Genomic DNA, 27,393 nt, shown 5'->3' with positions numbered 1-27,393 from the left:
GCGCATACCCCACGGCTTTATACCCCATAAAGACCATTGGCATCTCATGACCATGCCCATCCAGAGTCCAGAGGTTATTTGGTTCGGAAACCGCACCTTGGCATTTTACACTTCCTATCTTCCACTTTTCTTATCTCCATTCGGCTTCGGTAGGGCCGAATGCCGAAGCCGTTCAGGAAAGACTGCATCTACTCGCTTCGAGAAAAATGGCGTTCGGATAAAAGTAATTTATATTAGTCGCAAGAAGTAAAACCTTTCCTCCGCGAGAATACGAGGGCAGAATCATTACATTCCTGACCACTGTCGAAAAAGGACAGTATCAAAACCATGTCTACTACTACGACCTTGTCCTCTCTCAATCAAACCCTACCGGAGCCTCAAAATGCACTGTAAGTTTCTCTGCATTCTTCTCCTTCAAGGATGTTTGCTGACTTTGATTGGGTTTGCAGTGCTGGTGCAAAAACTGGTGACTGGCTCGCCGAACTTCGTGATAATGGGTTCGCAGTGATCAAAAACGCAATCCCACAGGATCGGGCCATCGCCTACCAACAAAAAGCTCGTGAGTGGTTGAAGTCATTCGGGAACGATGAGCTGGACTATGAAAACCCAGACACTTGGTTGGCCAAGAACCTCCCTGTCCAGAGCACAATCAACACCTTCAGTGCCTATGCAGTCGCCCATGAAAAGTTCATGTGGGATGCACGCATGGAGACAGGGGTAATTGAAGCCTTTTCCAAAATCTGGGGTACTGAAGAACTACTGGTTAGCTTTGACAGTCTGAATGTCACTTTCCCAAACCGCAAGGATGTCCCACGGAAGGGTGCCTGGGAACATGTGGACCAGAGTCCCTTCCGACGCGGTATGCATTGTGTCCAAGGAATTATAAATCTCTCTATAGCTGGTCCAGATGATGGAGGACTTGTAGTCTACCCTGGGTCCCACCGTCTGGTGGATGAGTTCTTTGATACTGAAACGGACCCTGCGACATGGTCAACCAAAGATCTGTACTGGCTTGACCAGACAAAGCTCGACTGGTTCAAAGCAAGAGGATGTTCGCCAATCAAGGTCTGCGCGGATATTGGAGATTTGATTGTGTGGGATAGCCGCACTATCCATTATGGCAGCGAGCCAGCTGAGACCAGCCAAACCATCCGTACTATTATATATGCTGCCTATTCTCCTGCAAAGTTTGCATCCCCGGAAACTTTGCAGTGCAAATCAGAGGTATTCTCTAAGTATGGAGGTACTACGCATTGGCCTCATGATAACGTCGTTGTTCGCAAAACTTGTGCCATGCTTCCTGATGGAACTAGAGACCCGAGGGATCGCAAGGAGCCCCTTGAGCCTCCCCAAATCAGTGACCGGTTACTGAAACTTGCCGGAGTGAAGCCATATTAGACCCATTTTGATACTTGGGATATCATATGTGCCTATAAATTAGCAGTAGCTAGCCCTGCGTTTGTGCTTTTCTCCTCTAGTTTATCTAATTAATTTCTCTATGCAATCTGTTAATTTCGGTGGTCTTACCTATAGTTAACAACAACCCAGCGCCAAAGATTGGATCTTTTTTATATATAAGACGTAGCACGGTTGGGCGAGTGTTCTAGTGCGATTAACTAGAACCCAATTCCCTTCGCAGGCTCAACATGCAGCCGCCGTTTTCTTTCTTTTCTCTTTCTTTTCTGGCTGTTTTCAGATCATCCTAATTTTTCTCTATGAGTTCAGGAATAGCTGGAGAATGATCTCTTGTTTTTGAATATATAATGGAGAGAATAACAGTCTGGGGGGGAATGAATCAACATGCCCGGTAGCTCACTAAAAACAACAGGAAAGACATGTATTAGAGCTAGGCTTTGATACAGCTATACATTTTATGACCTTGCCATCCAATTAAAGCAGGCCACTGTTCTAGCCTGGTTAGTCTTGTCAAATGCAAAACAATATTCATTATCACAATATGTAGGCTGTATGGTTAACCTCGGCAGGTTCGGTGGTGTGAATACGGCTAAAAATTGCGGCCATCAGCAACCCAATATCACTTCCAGAGCTAATTACCGTCCTGTTGTTTTCTTCTCATTCTTTAGACAACTTGCTTGTGACTTTGAACCCCTGTTATTTGCTTGCTTTATTTCCCTCTTGTATCTTCGGGTACAGTTCCACTCCTTCTAACTAGTACATAAGTTATGTATAGACACAATGTACATACGGTTTCAAGCAACTGCTGGTAGGGTAGACAACTTGGAGCTGCACTTAAACAAAATCAGGCTTCAGCAACACAAATCCCAAAGGGATCCTTGATGCATGTAAAATGTACTTGCTCCGACCCCAAGCGCTTGTTATCATGATGGCCGCAAAAGTTGACGGTACCGTGAGGAGTCCGTGGTGCGACGAGGGTTAAACTCGGGCCGCGTCGGCGTTTTCAATTTCTTGGCACTCCGTCACCGCACGCTTTCTTCCTCCGAGCCTCCAAACTTCCTTACATCAACTCAGGAATTGGCCGTTGCTCGACTACTGAATTACACAAAATGAGTGGCCTAAGGATATTGGTACCCGTCAAGCGCGTGATCGACTATGCGGTAAGTCAAATGCCAATTCAACTATGGCCCCTCCAAGTGCAGCTTCGGGCGACCGATGCTCGGAGCTGTACCTTTCAACCAACAGGGTCTCCATGACCCCCACCACTCACCCTGGAATTGGGATATCACGACTGACGCAAACCTTTGAATCTAATAGATCAAGCCCCGCATCAACAAAGCCCAGACCGGTGTCGAAACCGCCGGTGTCAAGCACTCTCTGAACCCATTTGACGAGCTCTCAATCGAAGAGGCCGTCCGCCTTCGCGAGCGCAAGGGCCCCATTAAGGTCGAAGATATCCTCGCACTTTCCGCCGGTGGCCCGAAATGCCCTGACGTCCTCCGCACCGCCATGGCCATGGGCGCTGATCGAGCCTTCCACATCGACGTACCGGAAAAGGGTGACGGTGGCCCGGAGCCACTGACCATCGCCAAGATGCTGCAGGCCGTTGTTAAGGAGCAGAATGTGAACCTCGTGTTGCTCGGCAAGCAGGCTATTGACGGTGACCAGGGTCAGACTGGTCAGATGCTTGCTGGTCTCCTTGGGTGGCCCCAGGCTACGCAGGCCAGCAAAGTTGACATTAAGGATGAGGCTGGTACCGTTGAGATTACCCACGAGGTCGACGGTGGTGTTGAGACTCTCCGCGCCAAGTTGCCTATGGTTATTACTACGGATCTGCGGTTGAACGAGCCGCGGTACGCTAGCTTGCCCAACATTATGAAGGCCAAGAAGAAGCCCCTTGAGAAGAAGACTCTTGCCGATCTCGGTGTCGAAGATACACGGCGGTTGAAGACTCTGAAGGTTACAGGTATGTGCTTCTTGTGGTTCTGCTATTTCGTTCGTGGGATTGTGCTAATGTTCTGTAGAACCCGCGCCACGAAAGGGTGGTGGCAAGGTCGAGGATGTCGATGGCCTTGTCTCCAAGCTTAAGGAGCTGGGTGCGCTGTAAATGCGCTAAGCCTGTTCTTGATTACCCTGATTTTCTATACCACCGCATTTGAAATGTTACCCACTAGGTTTGGATTCGTCTTGTGCATTTCTCCCACATTTTCTGATGGCCATGCTATGTGGCGAGGCATGTGTGCATGTATTGGATGCTAGATCTTTATATAAACGAAAAACATATCCTTTATAATTGATAGTGTGTACTAGGTCCACTAGTTCCAACCGGTTGGCATGTTCGATTAGGGACCCTTTTCTGTAAGCACGTAGTCATAGTCCGCAGAAGGCCACACTACTGCAACATCGTGGGTCATAATCCGCCACAGCGGCGCTAGAGTGGCTAGATCTCGTCTGTGGTTGAGGAAGTATGTACGAAGTAATAGCCACCCCGTATAGGGATGGCCATATGTATCGTTCTTCCCGACCTAACCTTGGAAGGGTTATTTATTGAAAGCTGGCAAAACTAACCAATCGGAACTCTACAGCGCCCAAGTTGCATCTCAGCCCGAGACAATACTTCCATTCTCAGCCACAGGACCCAACTCTCCCCGATTGGTGATGAAATGTTCCGAGAGCCTCACAGGTAGAAGACCTTTTTTTTTTTTAATGATTGATTAGCACTGCAAAAGCACCTAGTAGGTACATAAAAATATGGTGCATAATTGTTGAATTTCCCCATCGGGCCAAGTACATTAGTGTAGATGTGTTCTGAGAGCAGTATAGAAAACGATCTTGCATTATTATATTCCGCAGCCTGGGATACACCGGATTATGCGCTGGCAATCAGCTGAAAAGATATTCAATGTCAAATTACTCTTCCGTGCGGAGTAGAGGGAAAACCGAGCCGACGGATGCGTACATTGCCTATAGCGTGGTCGATCTGTTCAGCCTAGGTTGAGCTGTCATCTGAGGGACCCACTGGGGCTTGAAGATGCACCAAGATCAAAGGAATAGTTAAATTAACAATAGCAATGTGTTTCGTTTCATGTTTATATTTTTTTTTCTAAGCACGGAATACTAAGTAAATATGTAAAAAAGGAAAAGTCTAAAGAAATACCTGGACACGCGTTCTAGCCCTGGAGGGCTTTTTAAATTTTCCAGGTGGGGTTGCGAGGTATGTGATTATCTGGACTGGTCATTTCTGAGAGTTGGTACAAGAGCTCAGATATTATTCCAAATGACATAGGCAATAATATCAATAGGTTCAAATGTCTATATACTATATACAATAGTACGGAGTACACCGGATAGATTATGTATATACATCCATACATACACAGTAATAGCATAAAGAGAAAAAAAAACCGACAAATTAAAAAAAACCGAAAAAAAACCAGCTGATCCATGGATGATGACATTGCCTCTCCGAACCTTGGAACCATGGGAAGCCATTTAACGCTGTTTTGGTCCAGACCTTCCAAGGTTAAATATTCAAATCCCTTTCCGTCTGACCCGGATTGGAAATCGTTTTCTATTTCTTCTCTTCATTTCCTTCTATAATCTCTAATCTCTTATTTCTTTCCATATTTCGTATAAAGTTTCCACATTCCTCCCCGCATTCCTGGGTTACGCAGATCTTACCAAATCCCTCCATACATTCCCGATCTAAGAATCTGTCGCGATTCTGCTGTTCGCGGCGCAAGTCGTGTTTCAGTGGTGTATAGAAACCGTCTTGATCAGCCTTTCGCGGCGCAAAGCGCATCCAACTTCTTGATCCTTCTTCAATTACCCTACAATAACTTTTAAAGTCTCTTCTACCTGGCAGCTATCTCTTCTGTCTGGCAGCCACCATGCCTCCAAATCGGTGGGAGAAGACCAAAAGCATTTCAAAAAAAGGCTTCGACAAAGCATGGGATACCGTCGACAAACTCGGCGGCCCTGTTAATCGCCTATCGCACAAGCTGGGCGCCGAAGCCTTCTGGCCCATGACACTCGACAAGGAAGCCGACAAAGCCGCGCGCATCCTACGCAGCTTCTGCAAAGACGGCTTCTATGCCCCCGATTCCACAACCGGCGTCGACGAGAATGGGAAGATCAATCGCCCCAAGGGCAAGCAACGCGTTATCCAGAAAATCCCAACAAAAGTCCTCAAAAATGCCAAGGGAGTCGCGATATTCACGACCATGCGCACAGGTCTATGGATGAGTGGCTCTGGCGGTAGTGGCGTGCTGATCGGTCGCCTTCCCGAGACTGGCGCGTGGAGCCCGCCATCTGGTATTATGCTACACACAGCCGGGATAGGATTTCTCGCCGGAGTCGACATCTATGATTGCGTGGTAGTCATCAACACCTATGAGGCGCTGGAAGCATTCAAGAAATTCCGTTGCACGCTCGGCGGCGAGGTCAGCGCAGCCGCGGGACCCGTAGGTATCGGTGGAGTCCTCGAATCCGAAGTGCACAAACGCCAAGCACCAATTTGGACATATATGAAGAGCAAAGGCCTGTACGCAGGTGTTGCCGTCGATGGCACAATCATTATCGAGCGAACTGACGAGAACGAGCGCTTCTACGGCGAGCGGATATCTGTCGACGAGATTCTATCCGGCAAAGTCCGGCATCCACCCCACGAGCTGCAAACCCTCATGCAAACCCTAAAGGCCGCACAGGGCGACTCTGACGTCGACGAAAGTCTTGTTCCGCCTCCAGGCGAAACACCTGGCGATGTGGAGTTGGCGGAAGAGGGACAACATTTCGGCGTGCCGGCTGTGGACGATCCCGATCCGTATGGAGTGAAGGCGCTGGAGGCGGAGGGGCTTTTCATCCGCGAGGCCGGCACAAAGGTGAGACCAAGCTATGAGACATTTGAATTCCGGCCGAACCTGGACAGTCCTATTTATAGCACTTTCTCTCGGCGCAGCATGGATAGCTCGCCGCGCAATAGTTGGCGCGCGAGTGTGCAGAGCACCAAGAGCTATGCTAGTGTTGATCGTGGCACGCAAACCGATGACGCCTCGCTAACTGAGCACACATCAGTGAGCCGTGCATCTTCTCGCAGCACAAAGGGGTCGTCTATTGGCCGTCCACCGATGAATACCTGGATTGAAAATGATGACCCTCACTGGGATACGATTGCTATCCATGGCAACGAAGAGCATGTGAAGGTCCGCCAGCTGGAGGGCGATGAAGCCGAGGATAGGAGAGCGAAAGCGAATGCCTGCGAAGATGCACACGAGGACCCCGAGTTTGAGGATGACGACGAGCACTATGAGGTCCACGAGGTTGGCAATGCCACTGTCACACCAAGGGATAGTATCCCGCCCTCGCCCACAAAGGTGGAGGGCCAGACGACAAACCGTGACACCAAGCCTACCTCGCCGAGCTTCACCCGGGCTCGCCTGGTCACAATCCCCGCGCGCACCCCACCCGCCTTGCCTCCGCGACACCCACGTCACATCCCAACCTCTGGTTCAAGCCGTGCCTCAACATCTCCTACCGCGCTCTCGTATTCAAGCATTAACACCTCACCCACGGACGTCACTGAGGCGGCGGAGAATCTCGAGCAGTTGGATGAATCCCCACACACACTTCCATCCCAGGAGAAGGCCAAGTCCTCTCCTGGTGTTCCCGCCATGAGCGACGATGAAGAGTTTGTTGACACCAAGTCGGAGATTGAGGATAACGTCATTACCCTCGAAGACCACACTGCCACCGAGACCGCCGATGCCGCCGAGCAGGAGATGAAGGCGGGCAAAGAAGACGAGAAGGAAGTTGAGCCCGAGCAATCTCCTCGACTCGAAAAGTCTCCCGATGTCCCCAAGCTTGCACCTAACATCGAGGATACCCCGGAGGTCGAAGAGACCCTCGACAAGATCGAAGCTAAGCTCGAAGCTGATATCGAGCAACCCGAAGGGCAGAAGTCTGGAAAGTCATATTCACACATCCTTGCTGATGGCGAAGAACACGAAGAGTCCCCCGGTGGGACTAAAATCGATACCGCCGATACCACCTTGCCCCATGCCAGGGCTGAGTGATCTGTCTTTGATTTACAAATGTTTTTTTCTGCTTCCTCTTTGCGCTTGCCTCGGCTTTTTCGTTTCCACATTTTTCTCGAAACACACCTTGTCACGATACCTCATTCGCGTTTTATACACATCCGACTCATTTGGAGTTCTGTCATCCAGGCTCCGCCTTCTTTTTATCTGTCTTCTATCCCCATCTCTCCCCTCCAGAAAAAGGGTTTCATGTTGTTGGTCTGCTGTCATTGATTTTAGCGTCTGCATCTTAGCGAGTTGGGGGTATCTGTATTTTTTTCCTGGATCAGGTCAATGGGGAAGTTTTTTGGGTTCTTTGCTCTTTATTGGGAGAGCTTTCGCTCGAGTTGCATTATATCCTGTTTCCCGGTCTTGGAACACACTCGTTCATATATCCATGGATTGTTCTTTTGGCTTTTATCTTCGGCTTTAGTCAATTAAATTTCATATACACCAATAATTACCCCATGCAAGTCTATCAAATGGTTCTAGTAGTATGTCTCACCTGAAGATTATCCCAAGGTACATGCGCTGCCTTGGTGCCTTGGTGCCTGCAGCTTTAGGCCGCAACGATGATTCACGTCCCTCTTTCGAGCCTCACAGTTCTTGGGAGTACACACATATGTAGAACTTTAGCATGATGTATTTTAGCCTTTCAGATCTAATTACAGATATGTTAAAAGAGAGAAAAGCCTCTTGATGTACATGCAAATGGCGATATCACGCTACTAGGGCTGGTCTCATAGTGGGGATTTATATAAAGTTAAGGTTATGCCAGGCAGTAACCCGGGTAGTGCAGTAGTTAAGAGCGATGTCAAACTTGCAAGGTTGTCATCTTAATGAAGCAAAGCCTGGGTTCGATTCCCCTTGGAACCAAAGTTCGCGGTCTGATGGTCATCTTGGCGATGTACTGCTGGGAATCCTCCTCTTCTTCTTTTTCCCCTTTTCTTTTTACAATATCCTATAAGATAGGAAACGAGATAATGAAATTATAGGTCGTTTCCTAAGTAGGTACTCTTGCACCTGGGCATATTATTTGGCTGGGGTAATGCGATCAGCACGTAACAACAACTACCGGTAAGCTAAGCTATACAACTTTGCTTTTTATGTGCGACTCTCTTGCTCTAATATCCTACTTAGGGAGAGAAAAATCGGAACCACTGTAGAGGCAGATTTGCAGATTCAAGGCGCAGTACTATAGAGCAGTTGATGCACCATGATCCCAATTGACTCGTTGTATCTTGGTACGCCAATTTATCGTTATCGAAATAACGCCCACCGGTATCGTCAGTAAAAGACCAACTAGTAGACGGCTTGCATCATGAGATATTCTAACGGGTACTAATCAAATATGTCTGGGACGAGTTCGACAACTCTCTCGTTTTCGCTTTGTGCGTTGGGGAACTAGGTCTATTGAGAGTCTTATAACATAATGTTACTTCAAGCTTTCTAGTCCGACCTGTTGTTGGCATACTGTTGCCATTGAGGCATTGTTGTCATGAGATGGGAAAATACCCCTAAGTAATAGACCTCTCATCACCTATAACTTTGCGAATCTACTATCCTTTTCTACCGAGAAAGGAAAATAGGACGTAGTTCTTCTACATATAGCTCTTGGAGTAACCTAAGATCCCTTGTGATTTAGTATTGACTTCATTGACGACTCACCTCGTCATTGTTGCAGACAATTTGCGAGAATTCAGAAAAACATAAAATTCTCCTCCTGGGAAAAGGTGAGGTGACCGGCTTGCGTTCCTACATGTATTTATATGAAGTGGTATATAGGTTGTTTGCTTTACTTTTCTTTGCTTCTCTTCTTAACCATCCCTCTCCTCATTCATCCCTTCTCATCTATCCCAGAAATTACACCTCGCTGCTTAACTCTCTTACTTCGTTACCTTTGCAAACCTTCTATGCGATATCATTCTGAGAGATCCTCGACCACTTTCTTGCTTCAGCCTTACCGATTACGACCCCAAGCGAATATTCCAGGTTGTTCGCTTGGAGATGCGTCAAAAAAGAACCGAAATGGCACCAAATTACGGGAACTCGGAAGACAATGTCACAAAGTAAGAATTAAGGCTGAAATTATTTGGCTACTTTTACTAATAATAATTTGCTTTAGAATTCAAGGGCCAGCAGTGAAAATCACAGTCGGGGCCTCAAAGGAACCTTTCCACGTCCACGAATCAGTACTCTGTACTTCTTCTCGCTTTTTCAATGCCGCCATGTCAGGCTCGTGGAAGGAATCCAAGGAGTACACCATTGAACTCCCCGAAGATGACCCCGCGGCATTTTCTATCTATTCGCACTGGCTTTACTTTGCGAAAATCCCAGGAATCCTTCATGCGGCAAAAAAGGGGGAATCGGCAAAAAGGTCTGCCCAGGAGTACTATGATCTCGTGAGTGCATATGTGCTCGGTGACAAGTTGCTCGACACCCAGTTTCAAAATTCGGTCATCGATGCAATCCTCGATACATGCTCTAAAGCTGATTCGAAGGATGGAAAGGTGTACTTTCCTGACGCAAATGCTGTCAGTCATGCATACAACAATACGACCAAGTCCTCTAAAATCCGCGAGATTCTTGTCGAACTATATCTGCACTCTGCAGAAGCCCGATGGTTATCCGAAGAACATCCGAAGGAATTTCTTTTCTCAATTGCGGAAGGTTTTGCGGAGAGAAGAAAACTCCGTAGCGTCAAGTCACTCATAAGATACGGATATTATGTGAATTCGGAAGCGGTGAGGCAAAGTTTGAAGCGAAAGCTCTCTGACTAAGAGAGTCTTGAGTACGTAGGCACCGAAGCCTAGTCGCAGTGTCTTTAGGGTTATTCCAGTTGTGGCAATGTGCCCGATCTCTACCGTCTTTCCTAACAGCAGTCCTCTTCCAGTTTTGTTAGGAAAGACCACTATTTTAGCATGGGAATGAGATACCTGATGGTCAAGTTTTATTCGTTTTATTCTTTAGAAATCTGTAGCAGATATATTTGCTTTCTAGGACAGACATTTTTATCAGACCCATGGAGCTACACATGGACAGCTGAGTGTGTGATTGAATTCCGAACACCTTACTTAAGAATCGAGTTCACCATGAATTTTAACGTTTTTTTGCCTTTAGCTAGCCTATAAGGCAAAGCTACCTTCTTATGTCCTAGTTCCTGATATGGCTTGGTTTGCGGTGTTGGTACTACTGGAGTTCAGGTATTGGATCATCTGTTCTCAACAGACATGGACAGGAGGGCTCAGCAAGCAGAGAAGTGACATCAGATTTTGAGTGGTACATATGTATAGCTGACTGCATTGCTAAAGCTGTTTTCGGTTGTGAATTCTTCGGTTATTATAGGAAAGTCTTTTATAAGTGAAAGAAATTCCAAAGAAACCGAAACATATACATTTTTTAGATAACTAATATTTAATTAGAGAATGAAATATAAGTCTGAGCTTATAGGAGAAAACGGCTAGAAGCAATGGCAAAATTAAGTCAGTGTGTGGCACCATTTCCCAAGAAGATAAATACTGAAGGGTTTGGTAATATGTGACAGAATTAGGTTCCTACTACACATAGTAGTGCTCTACTTTTCTTTCCTCTTTGTGACTGTCCCTCTCAGTATCTACCTCCTCTCACCATCAGCACCAGAGATCCTGCCTCTGTATTCGATCCCCCGTCTACGTAACCTTCACAACCCTTTTATACGGCATCACAGCCCAAGAGAATCTCGAGCACTCCCTCACTTCATCTTTACCAATTCGGTCTTACCGAGCTAGTGTTCCTGGTCTCTTGAAAATACCTGAAACAAAAAGGCAAAAAGGTTCAAATTTCCGTGCGATGCCTGCAAGACGATACCAAGAAGTAAGTATCATGGCTGATATTGTCTGTTTGCTACTGCTAATTTGACCCGGAATTTAGGGACCAATACTAACGATCATCGTTGGGGCCTCAAAGGAGCCCTTTCACGTCCACGAATCAATAATCTGCAATTATTCCCTCTTTTTCAAAAAGGCAATGTCAGGGTCGTGGAAGGAATCGAAGAAGCATACTATTGATCTCCCGGAAGATGACCCCCAGGTGTTCGCTCTCTATTCACACTGGCTCTACTTTTTCAAAATCCCCGTGCTCGTTGAACGTGTAGCAAAGAATGAAATTGCCAGAGAACTCTGCCCGGGAGTACAATGATCTCGTTAAGGCATATGTGATTGGTGATAAGTTGCTCAATACAAACTTTCAGAATTCGGTTATCGACGCAATTATCGAAAAGTCCACCATAGCCAATGCAGATGGACAGCGCTACTATCCCGGTGAAGAAGCGGTCAAGCATGTATACCACAATACGACCAAGTCTGCCGCAATTCGCAGACTGTTCGTAGATATGTATGTGGACACTGCGGTTCCCAACTGGCTCCATGGTGAACTTCCAAAGGAATTTCTTTATTTGGTTGCTGAAGGTCTCATGAAGAAAAAGAAAAGAGTCTCCTCTTGTAACCCAATCAAAGCATCCAAGTATCATGTGAAACCCTCGAGCAATTGAGAGAGCCTTACCCAGGCCTCTCTGTAGCTACTCGAGTGCGAGAATGTTACCAATCTCCGCCGGGCTTCCCTCAATTCCCCCATCTTCCAACTTTGTTATGAACGAGCTCTGCTTAGATCTGCTTTCAGGGTCACAGGTATCTATCATACTTCTGGGTCTGCATGTGGAGAGCTGAGTGTGTAACCGACCTTCGAGCGATTTCCCCTTGAGGATGGAGTTTAGTAGCCAGATAGAAATTATCTCAAGAATATTTTTTGATAATGGCTGGTTAGATCAGGCTCCAGGGCTTACACCCAGAAACTCCTACTCAGTACTCCGTAATTACAATTATGGTCCTAGGTAGTTTGGTTTAGATTGCCGGCCAACCCCGCCACGCTAAAATGTTCGGTAGTACAGACTTGGGTTAGTTAGTCTCCGTATGCTCCAAAACTAAGAAGCCGAAAAAAAGCGGCACTTGGACATGGACTATCACAATATCGGTGTCTAGTCCGATACTGTTGCGGTCAAACATCAAATATGGATTAGGGCCATGTACCGTAGCCACTGGTGTATGCTAACCATCTTCCTATTGGCGTTGCCAAGCACCCCATCTTCTATCTAGCGTGCCGCTGCCACTGTGTCAGTGCGCTAGTTTTTTTTTGTCAGCTTCGTATTTTCGTCAGGGACGGGCCATTCAAAACAAGTTCAATTCAGCCAATAGCCCTTCGAAGATTCTAAATCGACCGAGTTGATATTTATTTTGTCACTGTTTGCGGCGAAACCGGAAATTATAGTCCATATGGCGTATCATTACTCCGTATTTCTCGCTACAATAACAGCACTAATTCTTGGGGAATCTGACATGCTTTCTTTTGCAATTTTTTCCTTTCAAAAATTTTATCTTTGCTGAGCAACTCTGGAACATGGCTGGTCTATTAGCACTGGGAATATGTGGGTTGGTGATATACATCACCGTCAAAAGCATCTATCGGCTATATTTCCACCCTCTCAGCAAAATTCCCGGACCAAAACTTGCTGCTATCACAAGCGGCTATGAATTTTATTTCAATGTAATCAAGGGCGGGATGTTCGTCTGGGAGATCGAGCGGCTACATGAGATATACGGTCAGTTCTACCAGTCATATGCAGTATCACCAGTCTGATTTTTCGTTAGGGCCCATTATCCGCATTACCCCTCTTGAGGTACATATCAAGGACTCAAACTATTACGATGAGATATACACCTCTAGCAAACGCATCCGAGAAAAGGCCGCTGTGTTGGTGGCTCGATTCGATCTCAAGGATACGGCATTTGCTAGTATCTCCCCAGAAGATCACCGGAAGCGGCGCTCACATATTGAGAAACACTTTTCAAAGCAGGCGGTCTCCAACATAGAGCATTTGATATATGAGAATATTGACAAACTCGAGAATCATTTCAAACGCGCTTTTGAATTCCATAAAGTCATCAGTCTCGATGCTGGCTTTGCTGGGCTGACCTCTGATGTTATTCATAAATATCTCTATGGTTTCAACAGTGGGAATCTTGATGACGATGACTTCAACACGAGTGTGAGAGATGGAGTCAACGGACTTTTCAAATTCTCTCACATATTATTCTTTTTCCCGGTCCTTCAAACTATCATGAACTCGCTTCCATTGTGGTTGCTCGAAAAGCTTGACCCATTCGTGTATGCACTAGTGAGCCAGAAGTTGGACCTTCTTCGTCGGACAAAAGAACTTCTACAAAATAATAAGTCGTCAAACTCAGAAACTCCCACCGTTATGGAGGTTATGTGTGGTCACAGTATGCCGGAGGATATGCGCGGCGCTACTCGTCTCAGCAATGAAGGATTTTCCTTGATTATCGGTGGTACTGAGACAACTGCTCGATCGCTAGTTATTGCGGCATTTCACATATTGGACAATGAGTCAATCAAAACCAGGCTGCGAGAGGAACTGCGGACGGTGATGCCCACTCCTGAGTCTCGACCAACATGGAGACAGCTTGAACAGTTGCCATATCTGGTAAGTACTCTGTTACATAGCATGATAATGGGTCTTTATCTATGCTCAATGACTGAATTATTTCTTTTCATAGTCTGCAGTAGTGTGGGAGACATTACGTGTGTCTACTGGGATTGCAAGTCGATCGCCTCGTGTTGCACCTACTGAAGCATTGGTCTACAAGAATCACGTCATCCCTGCTGGAGTATGTGTAGGCATTGTTACTGGTTTCGCAGAATATGCATTGACATGATCGAAATCTAGACTCCCGTCAGTGAGATCCACTATTTCGTTCTCACAGACCCCCAGATCTTCCCCGATCCACACACCTTCGACCCAGACCGATGGTTACGTGCCGCTGCGAAAGGGGAGCATCTGGATAAGTATATGGTCAACTTTTCCAAAGGCAGTCGGATATGTTTAGGGATGAAGTAAGTTGCTTGAACTCCTCTCCTTCTTTACCAATATCTAATCTACGTGATATTCCAGCTTGGCCTATGCGGAGATGTTTCTTGTACTGGCGGGCTTTGTCCGTCGTTTTGACATGGAACTGTTTGAGACGAGCGCAAAGGATATTGCTTTTGCGCGTGATTTTGGAACCCCATATCCCGACGAGGGGAATCCCCGCGTGCGAGTTATGGTCACAAAGGTGATTGATGAGTGAATCTTCCACTGAAATTCAATGTGACATTCAAATTGCATAAGTGTCCTTAAAGTTGGAAATATGAACTATGTTATGACTCACTGAATGATTGTTGGAAGAACCGGTGCCGTGATAGCCGACCTCGGGATATGTTAGACCAATCATAGACGTTAAATAATAACCCCCATATAAAAATATGGAAGATACCTAAAAGGGAAAGACAAGTCAGAACAACGTTATCTCCGTGTTAAATCCGAATGCTTGTCCAACTTTATTTTGGAAGGCGCCACCTGGGGGCCTGAATCGGGCGCCTGGGTATTCTGGTTCCAGCATAACACTCCCGAGATCTCATCTCTCATCCTTCCATCGCATCCACGTTCAAGACATCCAACATGCCTTCGGATAACCACGTCAAAGCGGGCTTGGCTCTCATCGAGGACAAGTCCAAGATCCTTGGCTTGACCATTGGCAGCCATGAGAACGTCCAGCCAGGCACATGGCTACCCCGCAAAGGTAAGGACCAGTTCATTCACTGGTGTCACCCCTCCCCAAGTCGTGCGATAGGCGATCGAGACATGGACTGACAAAAACCACAGCAGCCCAAGAGCCCCCAAAGCTCACCTTCGCCGGGGCCAACCCCACCAGCACCTACCTGGTCGTGGGCTTGGATATTGACGCTCCTTTCCCTTCCTTCGGAATCCTGGGACCCATCCTTCACTGGATCCAGTCCGATATCAAGCTCAACAGTGAGGGTGTACTTGTATCTGACGCGCCTTTCGTTGCCAATTACATCGGCCCTGCTCCTCCCCCCGTGAGTGCACCTCATCGGTACATCTTTTCCTATACGAACAGCCTGCAGACTTTGATCTCACGGCCTATGCGCCTGTCGATGGCAAGAAGCTTAGCAATTCGAATCGCATGCGGTACGATCTTGATGCTTGGGCGGAGGAGATCAAGCTTGGTCCTCTTGTGGCTTTCAACTATTTCACCTCCAACTAGCAGGTTCTTTGTCAAAATTAATCGGATTTGTGGTTTGATGAAGTTCAAAGGGGAGGATATGGCGTTTCTTATGGTGGTTTCCATTCTCAAGTCCAAGGGAATAACCTAGTCTCAATAACTGCCAGCTAATGGATGCTGCTTTGGTTTGGTAGAATTAATCAATAACTCTCAACTTCCCAAGTTCTCAACAAGGTGCCATACTGTATATATTCAAGGGTACACACATGTGTGTTCTCTTGACTGTAATAGACTCCCAAATGGCTTCCCCATAAACCACTTCACCGATAGAAATTCCCTAGATGTTTTCAGGTATGTGTTTACAGCGTTCAGCCTCAGGCATCAAAGGAGAAGGCCAGATTCAAAGGGGCATTAGATAATGTCTTTGTTGATTGTTTGACTGATTATGCCATTGTTGCAGTGCCATCTGCAGTTTAAAAGGGCAATCAGCTTCTCCCACAACGATGTTCTGGGTTCAATTTCGTAGATTCTTCATCTTTGGCTCTCTTTTGAATGCTCTCATAGAGTCAGAATTGATGCGAGTTCCTTTTCATCGGGGAATATGACTTCCAACAAGCCGGTAGACAAGCTAGCCGATAATTTGAAGGGGTTGGTCATCGGCGCCAGTGGCACAATTCCTGGATATCAACATGGTATGTTGTTCCTCAAATCAAAGAGAGGTCACACACAGGGATAGGGAGAGAGACATCTTCTAGACATCATTTGATGAATGACACCCCGTTATCTAGGAGAAATCAAGCGGATGGTCGAAAAATGTGGTGCGAAGTTTGCGTCGATGAATATCAGTGAGTGTACTCATCTAGTGACAACCGAGGAAAACGCCAAGAAAAAGTTGAAAAAGAGTCAGCGTCAAGTTTCGTATCCCCTAGTATAGGCGTCGACTAACAGGGTGATTTCGTTTCAGTCAATCGGGCTCGCGAACTGAAAGGCTGTGAAATTGTGAACATTGATTGGCTGCTCAAGAAGATCAAAAAGCACATCCCAGAGGTTGATCAGAAAGAAATACTTAAGCGTGAGGGAAATGAAGGCGTTAGACCCAAAGACAAAAAGCGTGAGCGAGATTCTTCTGAGGATAACGAAGGAAACCTTTCAAAGAAAACGAAGGATGAAGAGCAGATCAACCTCAAGAGGCTAATTGATTTGGTCGACGATAAATACCCAAAATCGAGTCAGTGATGCCATATAGTATTTTCATTCCAAGACTTGAATATCTAACACACTTTGTTCTTAGGCGACACAGTTTCCGTTTACCAGGACGACGCGGGATTGATATGGGATGCCACGTTGGTCAACGCTGATGGGGAAGAACAAGTCGATGTTTTGCGAATTCAACTTCTGCAGGTTCATGGCAAGTCACAATTGTTCCACACATGGGACTTGCAATACCGATTTGGATCATCTGAGGAATCAGATGTAATTCGAAATTCCGGAAGCCTCGACTCTGCCAAGCGTAGATTTAAGGCGAAGTTCAAGATGTTCAGTCATCTAGCCTGGGAAGATAGACATGATACCCCCCCGTTCTAAAGGCTGGTTCTTCCTTGAAATGCATCACAGGGAGGCTCCCATCTTCACCAGCGAAATCAGCCCGTTACCCGCAAGCGTTGAAAATGTTTTGAAAATCATCTTCACATCAGGAAACTTGAAGAACTACGTCCAGTTTCTAACCCGTTACGGGCGCAGTGTTTTGCTTGGAACCACGGTGGACAAGAAAAAGCTTCTGGTTGGGATTGCAGTTTTGGACAAACTGATGGAGCTCACCAACCCTCAGGTGGCACTTGGGGGCCATTCCAACGTGAAGAATAGATTGTGCAAGATCTACGAAAGCTTGATCCTCACAAATATGAGCATTTCAGCCGCCAATGATACCATCAGACAGGAACTGGAATCCCTTGATCTCTTACTCAAATTGCATGATGCCAGCAAGATTCTGGAAAAAAAACTCCCAGTCATCCTCATTGGCCATGAGCCAAATTTCCCAAGTACTCGGTCTCGCAACAATGACCCCAGGTATATATTTCTTTGGTGCCTCCCCGTTGTCAATCCTTGGGTGCTTTGCGAAACACCAAGACCTGTAGCTAACCCTTGTCCCTTATTAACAGTGAAGGGAAAGTCGACAGAATTCAAGATGCTCCAGGAGTATATTGAAAAATCGTCTAGTCCAAACCACCCGTCTCAATTCAAGGCAAGTCACGTTCGAATTATATTGATAAAGGCCAAGGCCGGTCTAACGCTTTCACATCTCTAGGAGGTAATGGGCATATTCCGTCTCGAACTTCCCGGGGAAGCAGAGCGTTTTTCCCAGTGGGAAAAGGAAAACCTTTCTAGTATTGGCGACCGGCGATTACTGTGGCATGGCTCAATGTCTAGCAACTTTGCAGGGATCTTGAGTCAAGGGCTCCGTGGCGATGGAATTGTCAGTACCGATGGGAAGAACTTCGTTCCTGGGGTATTCTTTGCCGACATATCCACCAAGTCGGCAGGGTATTGCCGACAGAAAGGGGAGGCCCTGATGTTGCTATGTGAAGTCGAGCTAGGTAAAGCCTCGGCTGTTTCAGATCGCCATGGTGGCAGAACTTTTCATAAAAGGTGGCGCGATGCTGGATATATTCACCCGGATTTCAAAGGGACCCAGGTGCCAGACGTTGATGCCGGAACAGCGACTTTAAACAACTACTCCGGTCTTTACCACTCTGAGTATGTGGCAAAGAGCCCCGCACAGATTCGTCAACGATATTTGTTCCATGTCAAGATTGTTTGAAATGTCAAGGACTTTCAGGACTTTCGGGTGAAGAGGTTTGAAGGGGTTTGATTTGGGAACTACAGAATGATGAACTTTTCCTATCGCAATGCGTTGAAATTTATGTTGGTACAATACAATGCTGGATGTTCCCCATTACATCGTGTAGCGTATAAGTATGTGTGTTGTATAATGACAGAAATATAGTACGATTATTTTATGGTAACATTTAGTGGCATATGTCGGATACCATGATTGAATACATTAGAAATATATGGAGTCGAAGCCTGGAACAATTATCCAAAATGTTGGCACTCTTTGGTGCCGATTGGGCCTAATAGGCTCTTACCCGGCCCCAAAGCCTAGCTTATTTGCGGGATAGGTTGGGTCGGGTTATACCCTTCACTATGGAGGCTGTGATATCTCGGTAAAAGATTTAGAAAATCGGGAAACGAGAATACGACACTCCGTGGTGGATCAGTTGGATTAAGGCTTGCACCAACCAGAGGCCAGATCCTTCCGATCGTCAGCACCTAAGAGGCCCAAGGTCATGGGCGATGTCGCAGTCTAGCTGAGACCCACAATCAGCTTATTATGCGACGCATTGTGCTCAGTACCTAATCCATTCATATCCTCCAGGTATATCCTAATATGCCCCCAACTGAGTCTGCTATGCTTAAGAGGAGGTCCCGAAGCGGTATGCTTTGCCTATCTCTGGCTTCCTTATCTTCAGCACCCCCTTCCCACTCCCCACCCACCTATCCTAACCACTGAATCTTATTTGTTATTTAGGATGCCACACATGCCGTCAACGACATCAAAAATGCGATGAGAGTAAACCATCATGCTTGAACTGTCACTTGCGCGGGGTCCAATGTGGAGGGTATGGAATCACACTGACCGACTTTAGAGCTCAGAGTGGCCAAAAAGGCCAAATGGTGTCAAAAATGAGGAGGGGCGGTCCGGAAGTTGTTAACGGGCAATATATACCTGTTGAGAATCCCTCGGGCATGCCATCGGAGACTGATCCTCGGGATTTGGCGTCCCCTTTGAGGCCCACGGATGAAGCCGAACCTGACATGTCATTCCTCGAAGCACTCACTGCAGAAAGTTTGGGTCCTGATCCTATCGAGGAGTACGATATATCAATATCCTCGACGGGCCTAGATATGGTACATGATTGGTCCGCAGATACCTGGTCGGCTGGTAACCAACTTGTCGAAGACAGTACAGACATCCTGGACAGCTCGCTTCTCGGATCGTTTTGCGATCCAATTTTGTACCAAACACCGCAGGATCCTTTCGATCAATATCTTTTTACTCACTGTGAGTTTCTGGGCTCTTCATAGATAAACGAAATAAAGGCTCCAAGCTAACTACGGCCCTTGGCAGACATGGATACCCTGTCATTACGACTATACCCAGTCAAACTAGACAGCAACCCTTACCGTAACGTATATGGATCTTTGGCTACCGAGTCAGAGCCGGTACTAAAAGCGATCATGCTCGCCTCTGCTTTTCACCTCTCAAAGTTGGGAAAGTTACCAGCCTTCGCCGTCAAGCCTTACCGGATGGCAATGCAACGCTCGTTCCGGGATGCTTTGAAGACACAAAACGACGAATGGGCCCTTGGGGCGACCGTTTTTCTTTCCATTGTCTTCGATGTATGCCTTCCTGAGAACTTTTGTTTCCAACCATAGGACTAACATCAGTAGGTCATCGGCACTGGTATGGATACCTGGAGCTCAAAGCTCATCGGTTGCCGTCAATTATTAGAGAGAACACTTTCAAACCGAAACCTTAAAATGGACTCGGGGCTCCGATGTATGCTTTTGCAGTACAATTGGGCTGTTACAATGGGGAAAACACTCCTCAGAGGAGTCTTGCCCGCTGCCACATTCAACGAATTGAAATGCATCGATGAAAGTGAGAAATTTCGTACAGCTTCTCAGCGCATGGGTTCCTCTGCTAACGAGACCCCTTCTTTCTGTCTAGCCTCAGCCCTTCATGGAGTAGCCGAGGATATTGAGATGGCCCATCATCAATCGCAATGGTGGGACAACCTACCCGATTATCAAATGCATATCTTCTTACGCCAGGCAACTGAATACTCTCTCACTGTGGAGCGCCTAAAGTTTACTCCGAACGGTACAGACGAACTGCTGCAGCTTATGCCACATGTTGCTCAGCTTGTCAACAAAATCCAAGCCTGGCAGCCGAATGTCGTAGCGGTCCAACCCGAGTACATGGAGTCGATCCACCACTTCAACGAGATTTGGAGACTGGGTATGATATGTTTCGTTCACGGTGAGATATACTGCTTGGAAGCTAGTGATGACCTTGTCCAGACCTACGTCGAGGCTTCCCTCGAGCCCCTTCGAAAGCTCACCTGGCTCCAGGCTTGTCTGTTCCCCATGTTTATGATCGCGGTGCATGCGCAGACGGAGGAAGCACGCACAGTCTTCAATTCCAAGTTGAAGGAGATGCATAACGTGCTAGGCTTCCAGGCCCCATTGTCTGTGGCTTCTGTTCTCAAGAGCATATGGGAACGTTCTGATGCCACTGTGGCGGGGAAGTTCAAATGGAAAGAGGTCATTAAAGATCTTCGCATGGAATTGAATATTATTTTATGAAGCCTAGTGATTACAACTGACAAATTCAATGGCGTTTTTGTTTTCTTGGGTCTTGGATACCTTAAACTGAATGGTAAAAACCATAAGCGAGTCCAATATATCGAGGATAACAGAAAGGAATGACCTTTCGTTGTCACCATTTGACAGGGGATACTGCTACATTATATAAAGCCTACAAAATGGGGCTGGGATTAAGAACATCCTGCAATGTGGTGGAATGACCTATTGCATTTAGAGGCATTGCATTGGCATTGCTTTTCTGTTTATCCGGATCGACAGCAAAAGCACTCAAGTTGACAAATAATAGATGACGAGAGTATTGACTGCAAATAGGACTATCATCAATCAAGCCATCATGATAGCCAAACACATAACTACATTCATTGCGCCCCGGTATGCTAAATAAGATCCACAGGGTGGTACTTGGACCAGTCGCCCTTCACCTTCAAGAAGTCCAAAGGCTCCATATGCTCGACCGCACCACCGTAGGGCCGGCTCACATAATAACCGAGAAAGCGCTGAACTGCGGTAGGGTATTTCTCTGCAACTTCCCAGGGGACAGCAAGGTATTGAGTTTCTTCCTGGCGACGATAACCGGGGGTGGAGGTGGCAGTCAGGAGAACGCTCGGTTGGTCGGTCGTATTCGCTGCGCGACCGTAGTATGTAGAACCGAGACTGTCATGAATAGATTTTCTGCATAAGCTTTTGGACGATAAAATGGAGAAGGAAGACAGGGTGTTTAGAACTAACCATAGTAAAGCATCACCTTTGCGTAGCTCAACCAGGCATTCCTCCTCCGAGGTTGGATCTCGATTATCCATCCATTTGTTTGACCCAATCACGACCCGAATTGCACCGTTGTCCTTTGTAATATCGTTTGCTGCGTACATGATTCCGAAGTCTGCTTCACGCTTAGCAGGATGCGAAATGTGGTGGCATTCGTCCTGGCGCCGCAGGCCCCAAGGGGCTGCTCCAGGTTCTGCCGACATTATGGAGGTCTGAGAGACCTGAGGATCGGAGATTGACACTGTTCGCTCTTTTTCGTAGTAAATGATACAGGTGTCGGTGAGGATGCGGTTCGTTAGGTCGATGTAAAGCGGATTCATCAGCAGGCCGGTGGCAAAGGTTGTGCTCTTCGAGGCTAGGGCAAATGTCTGGCCCTCTTTCACCATCCCAATATCTTTGAGGGCCTCGTCAATAGTTTCGCGCGTGGAGGCACCCTCGATGACCACTACGCCATCTGCCATGAGGTACTGATGGACCACGTGCGGGTCAGCGACCGCGGAAAAGTGCTTGACAATAGCAGGCATGGTATCAAATGAAGGTTAATGGATTTTAATCTTGTGTGATGGGGAATAAAGGGTGTAATAAAGGTGAACAAAAGAAGAAGTGTAGGATGGCAGAACCCATGATGGCACACAAATATATGTCATTTAGGGAAACACCGCGGAATTTTCCGATGGAAACCTGGCTCACTTTGCTTTGATCCTTTGAGAAGCGATAACCGAGCCTATGTCGTACACGAGGAAGTGATGCCCAGGTGCAATCAGGAAATGTGGAGATCAAAGAGTTGAGATATCCGACGCGAGGCTACCATTTCCTCTTTGGGACAAGTCTCTCATATATACCGCCATATGTATATATTAGTTTTGAACACTTAACAAATCAGTTACTGTTGCTCAATTTCATTTTCCCATACTTGTCCATCAAAGTTATACCGATACAAAATGCCCAACCCCCTCACCAAGCTAACAACCCAGAAGTGGTGGAGTTGGATGCCTCCGCTCCTATCGAAGAGATTGTTAAAGTGATTCAACGCGACGGAGGTATCATCATCAAAAACTTCCTAAGCACTGAAATCATCGACCAGATTCATGCCGAAGCCCAACCTTACTGGGGTAAGCTTGGAAAATACGTCGGTAAGCTGTTCGACGCAGCAGACCCTCCTCTCAGTGGCTTTGCTGGCAAGTCTTCGACCTTTGCCCACAAGGCAATCAACCATCCGACTTATCGGGAGGTTTCCAAAGCTCTCCTGAAGGAGGAATCGTGAGTATCCCGATTGACGGCCCTCAGCACTACATAGTACTGATTAGTAGTTGAAGGAACGTGTATCGCGATGGACAGAGATACAATACAGTCTCATATCCAGTTTTAGCTGTCTCCGAGGCGTTTAACCGCGGGTCGCCCTCTACCGCTCAACAGCTTCATCGCGACGATATGGCACAACATTTCGATCATCTTGAGGGCAGCGGAGAGAGCTCCTTGTTGGGTCTGTTGGTCGCGGGTGTGGTGAGTAACTACAGGATATAGAGGAAATCTTTAATAAAAATTTATGCTAACCTGACATCTAAATTCAGGATACCAACTTCGACAACGGCGCGACGCAGGTCATTGTTGGCTCCCATAAGTGGCCCGAAGCCTCTATCTCCGGCCCTGCAGACCGATCCCTCTGCTCGACATGCGAAATGAAGAAAGGGGATGCGGTGTTTATCATTGGGAGCATTTGGCATGGAGCTGGTGAAAACAAGACAAACCCCCCAGAGCGCCGCATTGTATACTCCTGTCATATGACTCGCGGCTCAATGCGCGCCGACGAGAACCAGTATCTAGCTATCGATGCGGATGTCATCAAGGAATATGAGCCTGAGGTTCAGGCTTTGTTGGGATATTCTGTTAGCCATCCAAACTGTGGCCATGTTGACATGAAAGATCCCATTACCCTACTGGGGAGCAAGGAGGATCCATTTGGATATGGAAGCTTCCAGGGGCAAGCTGCATTGCCGGCCTCCGCTATCTGAATGGTCTGGATTATACAATGGATCAATGTTATAACTTGATGCCGTACTAAAGAATGAAGTCATCGTACGATTTTGAGATACTTATTTTTATGGAAAAAGACGTTGAGAAATCCTTTTCTAAACTTTCATATAGTCTCCTAATCCTGAAAAATACGTCTCAATAGCCATGTACTCTCTACACATGCGATTATCCTGGTCCATAGTGAGGATATGGCTGTTACTGGAAATGATATGATACCGTACTGCAAATGCAGGGTTCAACAATCTTGATTCAGTTAGATACATGAATACATCAATTCTGTTCCTCAAAATAGAAACTCCTGTACAGATATGGGGGCATTTGTCACGATTTTTAGAACCACAGTTCCTCAAATGACTCGAATGAGTAGATGAGACATTGGAACATGTACCTATGTTAGTGAGGATTCGGGCTATCTGTGTATGCTACCTAGCTACAATTGCGGGGGCATAATAATTACATGGGCAAAATCCATGGCCGATGACTGAATATCCGGAAAAACATAGTACCTTGGGCATGAGGTTGCCTCAGCATTCTAGCCGATGATTTTAGGGGGCACATTTTCCAAGAAAATGAACACCATGATTCAGCCCAATCTAATTAACCTGCCGTCATCAAGATAACATTTGGTCATTTGGTCTAACCGTTTTAGGCTCGGTTAGCCGCATGTATAGCCCAGGGAGGTACCTATACCTACTCCTCTAGTGTTTGACAGGCAGACCTTAAAATCAGGAAGATTGAAATAAATCAGCAGTGTATCACTGGATCTACGGGTCGAGGTCGAGATCTTTGTTTATCACGAACACCCATGGCGATAAACCACTCTCCGAAAAGCACGACCACAGATCCCGCAATAGCATCGGAATTGCACCATGCTGATCTCTCATACGTTGTCAATCGAGTAATTACCGCAGACTCTCATCGGCAGGAGACATTCGAAACTGAAGTACCTCCTGGTCTAAGCCGACTGAGACAGTTTTCAATCATTTTTCTAGTTCTTCTGTGCAATTTGATCCAGGTACTTCTTCCCATGCACTAAAGTGGCTTTTTATATGAACAATATTGACTGGATGTACAGTATGCTTCTCAGTTCTCAACGGTAGCTGGTGGGTATGAGTTCAGCGCGAGACTCGGCGTGGAAGTCGGACCAGGCAAAGCTAATTGGATGGCTGCGGCATACGGGTAGGTCTCTGTTTCACGTCGCTTCATTGCTTTTTTTAAGTCGATATCTGAACTCGTCCAACTGAGATTACATTGTCTAGACTCACCCAGGGTTCCTTCGTTTTGATTAGCGGTCGACTAGGAGCCGTGTATGGCCACCAAAGACTATTGATATTGGGAGGCGCCATCCTGGTCGTCTTCTCACTTTGCAATGCTTTCTGCAACACATATGTTTCTTTCATTGTTATGCGGGCTTTGACTGGAGTTGGCGGTGGCATTCTGATGCCAAATGCTGTCGCGACTCTCACAATCATGGTACCACCTGGCAAGGCTCGGAACTTCACTTTGGCTACCTTTGCTGCATCACCACCAGTTGGTGCGATGATAGGAGCGTTGATTGCTGGTGCTGTGTTAAAATACACGGAGTGGAAGTGGCACTTTATCATCTTGTGAGTGACTTAGAGTGGGGTGGTATTGGCTGTGAGAAACGTACTGAGTTCCTTTCCTGTAGATCATGTCTCGGAGCAGTTTTCTTTGGAAGTCTATTTTTTACCTTCCCTCCTGAGGACCCAGTTGATAAAAATGGAAAAATTGATGTCATAGGAGCACTTTTGGGGCTTAGTGGGCTTTTGCTGTTCAGTGTTGCCTGGAAGTAAGTTTCCTATCCTCGATCAATGACATTTTTCTTTCGCTGACTACCTTGTTTATAGTCAAGCGCCTTCAGTTGGGTGGCAAAAACCTGCGGTTATTGTCATAATAATTTTATCGGTGCTCTTAATTGCATCCTTTTTTGTATGGGAAAGTCGGTTTGCAATTGAGCCGATAATGCCTTTGACAGCCTTCAAAGCACCGAGCTTCAATGCCCTGGTCTTCGTCGTTCTGTTTATTTACATGTCTGTTGGAATTTTACTGTGGTATATGGTTGCATGGGAACAGTTAATCCGGGACTGGACAGTGCTGCACATTGCAGTCGGCTGGATCCCTTATGGAATTGGGGCTTCAGTTGCAGTAATCACAGCCGCATGGCTGATTACACTCCTAGAAGCGCAATACGTCCTCGCATTGGGATGTTTGACTTCGTTTGCTGCCAGTGTATTGCTGGCAACAATGCCAGAGCAGCAACTCTATTGGATGCAGGTATTTCCGGCTACAATATTAGGCAGTCTCTGCCCTGACTTTGTCTACGTTGCAGCGCAGATAATTGCCAGCAACTGTGTTGAAAAGCACGAGCAGGGCGTGGCTGGCAGTCTGATTGGAACTTTGAATCTTTACGGTAACAGTCTAGGCCTTGGCTTTGCTGGTACAATTGAAGGCCAGGTTTCTAAAAGAACAAACAATGAAGTAGCAGGGTTCCGTGCTGCACTGTGGTTTGGGGCTGCATTAGCTGTGGCTGCACTGGCTCTTGATCTAACATTTGTGAGGCTGCGCCATGTGGACCGTGAAGACTGGGACTCGCCTCGACCTTTGGATCCTGAGGCTACGGAAGTTAGACGATAAGATGAATGTCCAACGAAAATTGCGTGAGAATATAAAAATTGGATGCCGGAATTGGATTGTTTGGAATGAATAATTAAGTACCTCGCGGTAGGGAGCTAATATTAAAATATTCCCACACCAGTACATTCCAGAAAGGAAATGTTAATGCCTTCAGGCACCCTTCATATTAGTTCTTGGGAATTCCTTCCCTATGACTCGCCCAGGGGAACTAGCCTCTATATGTACATGCTAGCGCTAACTATAATTTTGTATTAAGAAGTGTAACCTATGTTTTCTCGACTCTTTACAGCTTAATTCGGGTGGTTTAGCTATTCACATAGATGTTCGGGATGTGACCCATACCCCAACTAGATTTGGTCTCTCTCTCTTTCCCCCATGCACCAAATTATATTAGCCTAATATTTTTGATATCTTAGATACTCGCTTCCTATAATTCAAGATATATAGTCACTAATAGTTGCACCCTACATACGTGTATCACGTTAGACTCTTATCTAACCTTCAGTTGCGGAATATAAGGCCCCACCACGCTTACCCCTTCTAGTGGCCTATCTCAGATCTCTTATCGATAGATACACATGTAGCTTATTAACCCTGGAATGAAATTAGTCCATGCCTAAAACGGTGAGGGTAGCCGATCTAAGGGCCAGCCCGGCAAAAACCTGAAAAGGTAAACCACTATCTTTTGTAACCCAGCCAGTATCGAAATCTTCGAGGAGTACCGGAGCTAGAATGGTTGGTATGGTGGACATGGTGTAGGTCAACTATGGAGATAAGGTACATTGAATCTAAAGTCTTGACAAGGTATAATATAAAATCATGAACCTTCGTTGCGGTGATCAGAAGAACCGAATATCATATTCAAAGGATTTTGGTTGAATCGCACA

General features: G+C 46.5%; 11 protein-coding genes across 11 annotated transcripts; 10 read left to right on the top strand and 1 right to left on the bottom strand.

The window, feature by feature from the left end:
* Window positions 1–327: 327 nt before the first annotated feature.
* N7487_000420 (phytanoyl-CoA dioxygenase family protein) lies at window positions 328–1,398 on the top strand (the record flags this gene model as incomplete). Its single annotated transcript, XM_056868168.1, has 2 exons — window positions 328–389; window positions 450–1,398. 2 exons carry the CDS (start codon window positions 328–330, stop codon window positions 1,396–1,398), a joined length of 1,011 nt encoding a protein of 336 aa, XP_056732952.1.
* Window positions 1,399–2,464: 1,066 nt separating this feature from the next.
* N7487_000419 (electron transfer flavoprotein subunit beta/FixA family protein) lies at window positions 2,465–3,673 on the top strand. The gene is made up of 3 exons (XM_056868167.1): window positions 2,465–2,576; window positions 2,734–3,382; window positions 3,441–3,673. Exons 1-3 carry the CDS (start codon window positions 2,526–2,528, stop codon window positions 3,521–3,523), a joined length of 783 nt encoding a protein of 260 aa, XP_056732951.1. The 5' UTR covers window positions 2,465–2,525; the 3' UTR covers window positions 3,524–3,673.
* A 1,633-nt stretch (window positions 3,674–5,306) lies between these two features.
* Window positions 5,307–7,487, top strand: N7487_000418 (lipid-binding SYLF domain-containing protein; the record flags this gene model as incomplete). The annotated part of the gene is made up of 1 exon (XM_056868166.1): window positions 5,307–7,487. The coding sequence occupies one exon, from the start codon at window positions 5,307–5,309 to the stop codon at window positions 7,485–7,487; it is 2,181 nt and encodes a 726-aa protein (XP_056732950.1).
* Window positions 7,488–9,515: 2,028 nt separating this feature from the next.
* On the top strand, window positions 9,516–10,267 carry N7487_000417 (BTB/POZ domain-containing protein; the record flags this gene model as incomplete). The annotated part of the gene is made up of 2 exons (XM_056868165.1): window positions 9,516–9,556; window positions 9,613–10,267. The coding sequence occupies 2 exons, from the start codon at window positions 9,516–9,518 to the stop codon at window positions 10,265–10,267; spliced, it is 696 nt and encodes a 231-aa protein (XP_056732949.1).
* Window positions 10,268–12,917: 2,650 nt separating this feature from the next.
* N7487_000416 (cytochrome P450) lies at window positions 12,918–14,665 on the top strand (the record flags this gene model as incomplete). Its single annotated transcript, XM_056868164.1, has 5 exons — window positions 12,918–13,119; window positions 13,169–14,022; window positions 14,096–14,206; window positions 14,266–14,432; window positions 14,491–14,665. 5 exons carry the CDS (start codon window positions 12,918–12,920, stop codon window positions 14,663–14,665), a joined length of 1,509 nt encoding a protein of 502 aa, XP_056732948.1.
* Window positions 14,666–15,036: 371 nt separating this feature from the next.
* Window positions 15,037–15,643, top strand: N7487_000415 (YbhB/YbcL family Raf kinase inhibitor-like protein; the record flags this gene model as incomplete). The annotated part of the gene is made up of 3 exons (XM_056868163.1): window positions 15,037–15,157; window positions 15,241–15,455; window positions 15,497–15,643. The coding sequence occupies 3 exons, from the start codon at window positions 15,037–15,039 to the stop codon at window positions 15,641–15,643; spliced, it is 483 nt and encodes a 160-aa protein (XP_056732947.1).
* Window positions 15,644–16,202: 559 nt separating this feature from the next.
* Window positions 16,203–18,419, top strand: N7487_000414 (putative poly(ADP)-ribose polymerase PARP; the record flags this gene model as incomplete). Its single annotated transcript, XM_056868162.1, has 7 exons — window positions 16,203–16,293; window positions 16,390–16,503; window positions 16,566–16,829; window positions 16,893–17,074; window positions 17,151–17,640; window positions 17,761–17,852; window positions 17,907–18,419. The coding sequence occupies 7 exons, from the start codon at window positions 16,203–16,205 to the stop codon at window positions 18,417–18,419; spliced, it is 1,746 nt and encodes a 581-aa protein (XP_056732946.1).
* A 926-nt stretch (window positions 18,420–19,345) lies between these two features.
* Window positions 19,346–21,031, top strand: N7487_000413 (uncharacterized protein; the record flags this gene model as incomplete). Its single annotated transcript, XM_056868161.1, has 3 exons — window positions 19,346–19,724; window positions 19,791–20,062; window positions 20,114–21,031. 3 exons carry the CDS (start codon window positions 19,346–19,348, stop codon window positions 21,029–21,031), a joined length of 1,569 nt encoding a protein of 522 aa, XP_056732945.1.
* A 398-nt stretch (window positions 21,032–21,429) lies between these two features.
* N7487_000412 (uncharacterized protein) lies at window positions 21,430–22,341 on the bottom strand (the record flags this gene model as incomplete). Its single annotated transcript, XM_056868160.1, has 1 exon — window positions 21,430–22,341. One exon carries the CDS (start codon window positions 22,339–22,341, stop codon window positions 21,430–21,432), a length of 912 nt encoding a protein of 303 aa, XP_056732944.1.
* A 243-nt stretch (window positions 22,342–22,584) lies between these two features.
* Window positions 22,585–23,829, top strand: N7487_000411 (phytanoyl-CoA dioxygenase family protein; the record flags this gene model as incomplete). Its single annotated transcript, XM_056868159.1, has 4 exons — window positions 22,585–22,600; window positions 22,792–23,077; window positions 23,134–23,320; window positions 23,389–23,829. The coding sequence occupies 4 exons, from the start codon at window positions 22,585–22,587 to the stop codon at window positions 23,827–23,829; spliced, it is 930 nt and encodes a 309-aa protein (XP_056732943.1).
* Window positions 23,830–24,656: 827 nt separating this feature from the next.
* N7487_000410 (MFS general substrate transporter) lies at window positions 24,657–26,506 on the top strand (the record flags this gene model as incomplete). Its single annotated transcript, XM_056868158.1, has 5 exons — window positions 24,657–24,866; window positions 24,927–25,030; window positions 25,111–25,458; window positions 25,521–25,661; window positions 25,720–26,506. The coding sequence occupies 5 exons, from the start codon at window positions 24,657–24,659 to the stop codon at window positions 26,504–26,506; spliced, it is 1,590 nt and encodes a 529-aa protein (XP_056732942.1).
* Between the last annotated feature and the right edge of the window lie 887 nt (window positions 26,507–27,393).

This window comes from Penicillium crustosum (genome assembly GCF_028827405.1).
Source record: "Penicillium crustosum strain IBT 35664 chromosome Unknown utg000001l_segment0_segment0, whole genome shotgun sequence".
Lineage (NCBI taxonomy): Eukaryota > Fungi > Ascomycota > Eurotiomycetes > Eurotiales > Aspergillaceae > Penicillium > Penicillium crustosum.
The sequence above is the reverse complement of the archived record's forward strand: the minus strand, read 5'-3'. Positions and strand labels throughout refer to the sequence as shown.